The sequence below is a fragment of the Diadema setosum genome, chromosome 21 (genome assembly GCF_964275005.1).
Source record: "Diadema setosum chromosome 21, eeDiaSeto1, whole genome shotgun sequence".
Lineage (NCBI taxonomy): Eukaryota > Metazoa > Echinodermata > Echinoidea > Diadematoida > Diadematidae > Diadema > Diadema setosum.
The window spans coordinates 4,801,954-4,810,750 of record NC_092705.1 but is presented as its reverse complement, the minus strand read 5'-3'; the positions used below and the strand labels follow the sequence as shown (position 1 = coordinate 4,810,750).

The 8,797-nt window shown below is 38.6% G+C and overlaps 1 protein-coding gene across 1 annotated transcript in view; it reads left to right on the top strand.

Annotated features, from left to right (window-relative positions):
* Positions 1–8,406, top strand: part of LOC140244667 (disks large homolog 1-like) — a 260,660-nt gene extending 252,254 nt beyond the window's left edge. The window contains exons 19-24 of the mRNA XM_072324287.1: positions 283–321; positions 747–794; positions 1,194–1,295; positions 2,097–2,269; positions 3,020–3,221; positions 3,862–8,406. Coding sequence (XP_072180388.1) covers positions 283–321; positions 747–794; positions 1,194–1,295; positions 2,097–2,269; positions 3,020–3,221; positions 3,862–3,968 — 671 coding nt within the window. The 3' untranslated portion in view covers positions 3,969–8,406. The remainder of the gene's footprint in view (positions 1–282; positions 322–746; positions 795–1,193; positions 1,296–2,096; positions 2,270–3,019; positions 3,222–3,861) is intronic.
* The last annotated feature ends 391 nt before the right edge of the window (positions 8,407–8,797 follow it).

Sequence of the window (8,797 nt, the reverse complement as noted above, 5' to 3'; positions counted from 1 at the left end):
CCCTCCCCTACATTGAGAAACGTTCTTCAACCACCGTTAAACTGTGTATTTATTATTTGTCCATCACTTCAAGTAGAAAATATCTTCTTCTTTTAGAGCAGTATTGATTTGTGAATTACTTGTCTGACATAACAATTGTTAGTGGATTATACACCCAGACTATTATGTTGTCCTTTTAGATCATAATCTGCAGTCATAACTGTTGTTGATCCTTTGTTTCTTACTTTAATACTTCTTTTAACTCTTTCTATTTCTGTGTCTCACATTATATCCCCTTCACAGCTTTCACGTCCAATGCCAGCGATAGTGAAAGTAGCTACAGTAAGTTCACATCACGTCACACTCTTGTTAACTAAAGAAAATAGAATTTGATCTTGGCTTTTCTGAAGTTGTAGGAAAATTAACCTCTATGAGATGTCCATGTTTTACAGGAATTGGTGAATTACAGTGTGCAAATCATTTGTTTGCACTAAAGATAGCCATAGAATATGATTTCCCTGCCCTTAGTTTCAGAATTAATTTGAAGATAAAATAAAAAGTTGCATGTTTAGTCAATAACCATTTTCACAAACACATGGGAACACTGAAATTTCATTGAATATTTATGGGCTATGAAGGGATGTATACACAGAAGTGATAAACATTAGCAAGTAATTTTCATTCATCAAACAATTCATTCACTTGTCATTTATGTGCTATTGTTCAAGGACTGAATATGAAATTTGTTACTTTTCTCTTTCTTCCAGGGAACGAGGACATCATATTATCCTATGAAGCTGTCGTCCAACAAGAGAGTAAGTTTGGGCATTAAGACAAAGTCCTCCCACTGAAATACATTTTATGAGAGCGGTTGATTGCTTATACAGCCGAATGATTGTACAGTTTATTCAGTCCCACATACCCATAACTGTGTTAGTAGATACCTGTGTTATTTACAATGAGGGATGTTCCCGTTTGACATCTCTTAATCTTTCTTTCTCTAAGTTGTGTGTATTTTTGTGTGTGTGTGTGTGCAATACTAGCACACATGAAAATTTATATCAAAGCATGTGCCAGGTAATTCCATACAGACTGAATATAGAAGGGTTTAAGTTGATTAAAAACAGAGACCCCAATAAGTCTGCTTTACCAGTGTCAGTGATAAAGGCGAGGCACAAAATCTTCACGACTCCTCGCTCCTTCTTCTCTTGCAGTCAAATACACGAGGCCGGTGATTATCCTCGGTCCTGGGAAGGACAGGATTAACGATGACCTCATCTCAGAAATGCCGGACGAGTTTGGAAGCTGTGTACCACGTGAGTGATACCATTTCTATTTGGGAAGAGCTCCCTCTATAGTTATAGTCTTGTCAGCCCACACTGTTCATCAGTGTGCAGATCCATGAATGTGCTGTGTCTGTTCACCGGTAGAGACACCCCAACATCAATTTCCAGTTGAAATTGCATAATCCGACTTATTTCTCCCGTATTGTGTGAAGCCTGCGGGTGGGATTGTTGATCTGTAACACGAGAGGGAGTTTGTCAAAACTTACTTTCTATTAAGCTTTTTAGTGGGAATTGATCGAGTGCCAGTGGAAAAGGTTGGTAATTTGCGGCCTGGTGCGTGGAACATGGAAGGGTGGAATTGAGAGTATACACTGCTTGAAACAAGTGATTAATTGCTAGTAGAAACAATTATAGATCTAAATAAAATTCAGATGAAATGATGTCCAACAATTTGCTACCAATGATGTTGTACATAAGGGAGGGCTAATTGTGAAGGAGATTTATGAGACACCAAATGTAGAAGCCCAGCTGACACATCACTTTGTTAAAATTAAAACAGAAATTCAAACTTTCACATGGTGGATATTTTTGCCACTCCTCACTACTTACTTGCAAAGTGCAGAATTTTTTTTTTATAAGCATGACTGTCACTGTCTCCTTCCATGGATGTCATATGAGGAGAGAGTGGGGTGAAGAAAGTGGTTCTTGCAACGTTCTGGCCTACCATATTAAATTTCTTGACTGCAAGTGTACATGTAATACAAAATCGGCCTTCAGACAGGAGACTAACATTCTTTGTTTGACCAAACATTGTCCCTCCCCTACCCCTAGACACCACGAGAGCGAGGAGACCGCACGAGGTGGACGGGCGCGACTACCACTTCGTGGAGTCCCGCGAGCAGATGGAGAGGGACATCCAGAACCACCTGTTCATCGAGGCGGGGCAGTACAATGAGAACCTCTACGGCACCAGTGTGGCCTCTGTTAGGGAGGTTTCAGAAAAGGTCAGCATCTGCGCCGCATAGGAAACAAAAGGGGGGGGGGGGGCAGTTGAGGGGATGGTTCATTGTTTTCCACTGGGAATTTAAAAACAGTTTCATTATCATCTACGGTTGTTTTTTGTCACGTCAACAATGCACTGTGAATGTGTTAATGTTGCTTTTGCCATAGTGCTGGTGGTGAAGTAGATGTTGATAATAAAGCACCTTCAGTGATGGTGGTTTAAGATTATAGGTGGTGATGAAGACAGTTAAAAATAGGATGGTAGTCATGACAACTTGGGCTCAAGGCTATGATCGTGATTATTACGGTAATAAGTCTTTCAGAATGTTCACAGCAGAAGAAAAAGATGATTTCAAATACATTAATGATGTTGACGAGGATGATAAAAAAGGTAAAGATGAGAGAAGCAATCATTTCCAGTCTGATGACTTTGGTTGGTGCAATAATGAAAGCTGGCAAGGAGGGAAGATAACAATGGCATAAATGATTATGATGATAAGGATGATGATGATGATGATGTTTCCGATGATGATAAAAAGTGTCAGCTGCTAACCTGAAAGTGCTGGGCAAAAGATGAACAAGATGTTCACTGTGATGACAAAATCCAAGATCTCAATGACAAATATGATGATGATGATGATGATGATGATAGTGATGATGAAGATGGAGATAAGTAAGATGATGGTAGGAAGATACTCCTTCAGGTCTCATCATTCTTCTTCTCCTCCTCCATCCTCCCTTCCCTTCTCCAGGGCAAGCACTGTATCCTTGACGTCAGCGGCAACGCCATCAAGCGCCTGCAGGTGGCACAGCTCTACCCCATCGCCATCTTCCTCAAGCCCAAGTCGGTGGAGTCCATCATGGAGATGAACCGGCGGTTCTCGGAGGAGCAGGCGCGCAAGATCTATGACCGGGCTCTCAAGCTGGAGCAGGAGTTTTTGGAATATTTCACAGGTGAGAGAAGAGGAGACAACCCACAGGTCACATTTCTGTTCATCTTGGCTGAATTTCCCAAATCGTATTTCCTTTTTTCTCTCTTTTTTTTTTTTTTTTTTTTGGGGGGGGGGGGGGGGGAGGTGTCTCCTCACCCCCACAGGCACTCTCTCTACAATGTTGTTGATTGAATGAAAGTTTTAGTGTTACTCTAGATTGAAGTTGTTGTCATAGCCTTCACCTGAGATGTCAGTTTAGGCTACAAGAGACATTTAAGCTCTCTGAACCTGCAATTCCTGTTTATAATTTTCATTTCAAAGTTGGTTTTGAAATGGCTGAGATATCAAATAACAAAGTAAAACAAAGTGGTCCTAATAAAAAGTGGAACCCGCCTTTTATTAGGACCACCTTGTTTTTGGATATATCAGTCATTTCAAAACCAATTTTTATCAATTAAACTTGGAATTTCTCTTGGAATTGTATACTCTTTCATATTTCATAAGAATTTTCTCATCTCACAAAAAAAGTTGGAAACTTGAAGCCCCATCTCAACCACAACTATGCTATCACTTTAATGAATCGGATGTAAGAAGTTCACCTAGACTGTCTACCGTCTTACCCCTTCTCTCTTTCTCTCTCTCTACTTTATTTGTATCTATAGCAATCGTCATTGGCGACACGATCGACAACATCTACCAGCAGGTCAAGGAGATCATTCATGAACAGTCGGGACCCACCATCTGGATTCCTGCCAAGGAAAAATTGTAGAGAGATCGAAAAAGATTTGAGGAGAGCGAGGGAAAAAAAAAAAATAAAGCGAGCAATTACAAACTGATCCATCGAACATTTGTATATGAAGAAACGACAACACTGCACAGGAACCTACTTACCAGAGATATTTTTTGTACAGAATACGAAGTGACGACGATGATGATATCAAACAAACAAACAAACAAAAAGAAGAAAATGTTCGTAAAGTTGCGAGGGAGCTCTAATGAGTAGTGTGGTCTCTGTTACACTGTGTTTGGTATGATTTTTGTCTCTTTGAGTTTTTTCTTCTCCTTTTTTTTTTTTTTTCCATCTGCGAATGATGCCCGCTTCGTGACCGCCGCTGCAGTTGTGTGACGTTTTGAAAGCGTGTCTCGTGTGAAGGTGAACGCTGATCGTCGTTTTCTTGTTCCTTGCACATCTCCAAGCTGCAGCCCATAGCCGCTTACAGCAGTGGTTACAGCTGATGCTATGCCGCACGTCTCGTTCTGCGCCGTCTTGACACCTGATGCTCGCGTGATCACACCCGATACTCGCGTTGGTGCTTTTCCACGCAAACTACATGTCCCAAGATGGGAAGATTAAGAGGATTTTTTTTTTCCTTTTCTGGATATTCTGATAAGGTTCTTACATTTTTTTTTTTCTATTTTGTGCAAGTTAAATAACAATAGTAAAGGTATCTATCTCTCTATCTATAGTCAAATATATGCTTATCTTTATCGCAACTTGTGTGCATGAACATTGGTCACGATGTATTTGCTCTCAATTGCTTCTTTTTTGTTATTATTCTCTCTTATGAATGTTTAGAAAGAGCAGCAGAAATATGACAAATGAATATACCATCCAGAGTTCTGTAATGTTATGTCATTTAACTCTAAGACTGAAAAGAGTCTTTTATGGGGGGTTTCTTTCATGGGGGTGGGGGGAGGGGAGCAGTGCAGCAGCCACGTCATGTGACTTGATGGTATTTCCCATGCTGCCCCAGCTCAGATATACGCACAGTGAGACTCGTGGCTCATACACGTTACAAACCTGGCAGTTGAATGACGACGGTTTGGTCGGCAGCTATCTCACCATTTTTATTCCTATGTCAGCCATTTTCAGGCTTGATTATAAGACGCTATATTTAAGAGATGTTATGACAGGGCAACACTATGTTTTATAGGCCCGAAACTAATCTCTTTGTACTTGAGATTTTTCGTAGAGGAAGGACAAAAATTGTCAGAGATGTGTCGTCGTATAAAGTGAAATGCATTTTGTATCCTAAATTCGTCTGATCTTGCAGCTGTATGATGTCATACCGACGTCTATTCGTTTGCATTAAGCTGACACAGTCTTGGGTAGAATGCATGCAAAGATGACTCTTTTGGATGTGAAGAAGAGGAAAAAAAAAAAAAAAATGGGGAGCTGTGATAAACCTTCTTGTATAATCTATTTCTGCTCCACGGTTGCAAATCCCATTTAATGTTTGGACCAAAGTGATTGGGTTTTCACAAGGGCGGAATAGTGACTCACTGTGTGAGCCGACAGTGTGAGACCAGGGGCTCATAAAATCAGAGTTTTTTATTATTCTTTTCATTGTATGGTAAGTTATTTTTTGTCTTCTTCTGTACCCCCGCATAGCATTCTCCTTCCCCACTGAATAACAAATTCTGTCCATTTTCGACATTTTTGACATGTTGGTATGGCCGCAATAGAGAGGGCCATGAATCGCAGTGACATTGCAGCTGTAGATAAAATGGTGATCCAGCATCGTGATATGCATTCTTCCTAAATTCCTGATTGAATTAATTTTTACAGTATCTTCAAAGGAGACCTAAAAAGAATTGTTGCGACTACCTGCTGCAGACAAAATATTTGTTATGACAAGTGTAACATCGTTTGCTTTGTTTTAGGGTTGTTTGCTACAAATGTTACTCCGTGTATTATCATTAAAAAAAGAAAACAAACATGTCTATTTGCCAAATACAGGGTGGTGCTATGAAAGATGATTAAGTAATCCTTATAATTCTTTGTACACCTTCCCCACCCTTTTCCAGTGTGCTGTACCTGAATGTGTCATACCTACCAGCATGAAATAGCTCATTGGCATATGTCTCATGAATTGTTCATAGTGATGTAAACATCTGATACAGGGGTGCAAAGTTTTCCCCATCTCCCGTGTATATCCAACTGCATTTACTCCCTGAACCCCCCCCCCCCCCCTCTCACACATTCTCATCCCTTGCCAACGTTACTTCAGGTAAAATGGTGAAGGAGCATTAGTCTCTTGTCTTCTCACAAAGGAAACATTTCTCATTAAAGTGTGTGTTTACCAGTATTAATACTCCTCAAATTGTCCGGTCGGTGTGTCATGGATTTGTCAGTTTGTTTGGCTATATCATGGTTTGAATTGCAAACAAACCAAAAAATTCATGGGATTACATCAATTCATTCATCTGCAGAGCTGCGTCTGGCGAGACCAAAGTCTATGTGGACACTGTGACATCCAAGACTGAATCAAAGAATCAGTTTTTAAATTGGTAGTCAAATACAATGTAGTTCCTAGTCCTCACGATCATTCAGTGTAAATTATGATGTAGCTGCCATTGATTAGAAAGATCAGTTATGGGTCATGATTACTTTGTCCCAAATTGGCATTTGACTAGATTTTTAAAAAGGTTTGTCAGACTGTCTTTCATTTAGGGAGATGCCTAGGAGGATACGGATTGGAGTCCAAGCCAGGCTACTCTTGATATTTGTAGCTGCCAAGAGATCAGGCTTTTCTGGTGTAGACCCGAGACATATTTTGTTTTGTAGCTATATCATCTGTGACCTGTTTTTAGATGCTGTCCATTTTTGTCCGTGGGGGACGGATCATGAATGCTACTGAAGTATCATGGCCACTTTTGTGATGGGACTGTGCCATTTCAATCAAATGATATTTGTATTGTGTTTGATGAGGTATTTTTAATTTCAGATGTGAAGAAGTGGAGAAAACAAACAATATTTGTAGAAATTTGGAAAAGTTTTGGGTCTCACTCACAACAGAACATTTTTTTCAAAGTTTTCTGTTTGTTTCTTTTTTAATGCATTGCTTGGTTTACCATGATGAAAAGGGCAAATTTGTGTTGTGTTGTAACATGGCCCAGTCTATTCATTTCTTTGGTAAGACGCCTCTTTTGAAATCCTGGCCGTCTTGCCGGAGTTTCTAGCAAAATGTGAGGAGAGTATTAAAAACACAGAAATTTCTCTGATCCATGGTGTTTGAAACATTCAAATATATTAATCAGGACCAAATCGTACCTAGTTGTATGTGGGTGGTGATTATCATGCACCCCTCTTAAGCTGTTACAGGCGAAATACATTTCCATTGCTTCAGAGATGCTATGTTGATATCTCTCTGTCATACAATGTTGCTGTTTTGTTGTAGCGTAGGCTTCTAGTACCGCAAAAGTTTCCCCATCAAACATAAAAAGAGAAAGAAGCTTTTCCACATGGTGTGATTTGTGGAAAGCCACGTGACAAGAATGACGCTTTCGACTCTGCTTCAACGTTGGCAGTATATAGATATATTATATATATATGCATATATTCCTGTTTCTTGTCCGTTCTGACATCTCATTTTTGCTTGTCTGTTGATTGAACGGATGTGAAAGCGTAAGAATCGCAGTTGTTTGCCAATATTTTGTGCATTTTTTCAAACTTGCTTTGTTATCAGCATTTAGCAGCTCTCATTAAGGTTCCAAGTTGTTATTAGGCTTTTTTTCCCCCCCCCCTTATTCTGTAAAAAGTAGAGGAACACATTTTATTGAAGTGAGTCCATGTGTGATGATTGAGAAACCTGCAGTATTTTCTTCTTTGCAGTGAACACTACACGGATTTGAATAGGTGGGGTACAGTGTTTACATTTGCGGTGTTAACCCAGGCATTCTCTCCTAACATGGGATGGAACTGGAAAAAAAAAAAATGAATTTATATCGTGATTGATATCATACCCTAAAGTTATTTTGCATATTTTTTTATGGGGGAAAATGGCATGAGGGAATTTAATCCTATCTTATCAAGAGGTGAATGAAATCTTTCTGTGGATTTTTGTTGATATGTACTCCTGTCTGTACCCTTGCACTAAAATATTATGTAACACAAAACTTGTTGATCTTACTGCCATGAAGTGCCCCCTCTATCGATGAGACTTATACATGTTTGTATTTTGTTAATTTTTTTTTTCTTCAACATCTGCAGACACAATATGTGTGGATTATAAAGGACGTACATGTATTATGAGAGGAAACGAGATAATTTCACATGTATATTCAACATATGTTCATATTTAATTACGAGCATGCAAACGAAGAATTATATGTTATTTAGTCACTGATGATTAATTGTGCGTTTCTTTCCTATGAAGGTCATGTGTTGTATAAAAATAAAAAGTAGACATTTTGAAATAAATACACTCATCTGATATGTCTCTTTGGTGATTTTTGTCATTCTTATTTGAAGGGTAGTTTGAAATATGTAGCATCAAAATGTGAAGTGTATATTTGTGTTTTAATTAGCATTAACAAATTTCTGAAGGATTCTTCAATTCAATTCAATTCAAATCAAATGATTTTATTTCCATATAAAGTAATACAAGGTAATATACATAACACTTACATAAAAAAGAGAATTTCAAATCACACAAATTTCAATGAAACATATACAGTCATAGTAATTTTGTCTTGATATTTCATTAAGTAAGCAACTAAAATTATATTCTTTAGCTGTTTATGGAAAAGAGAAATCAAAAAGAAAAGCAAAGCTAGTAAATTTTGTGAATTACTCAGGGCATCTCAAGATCAGTC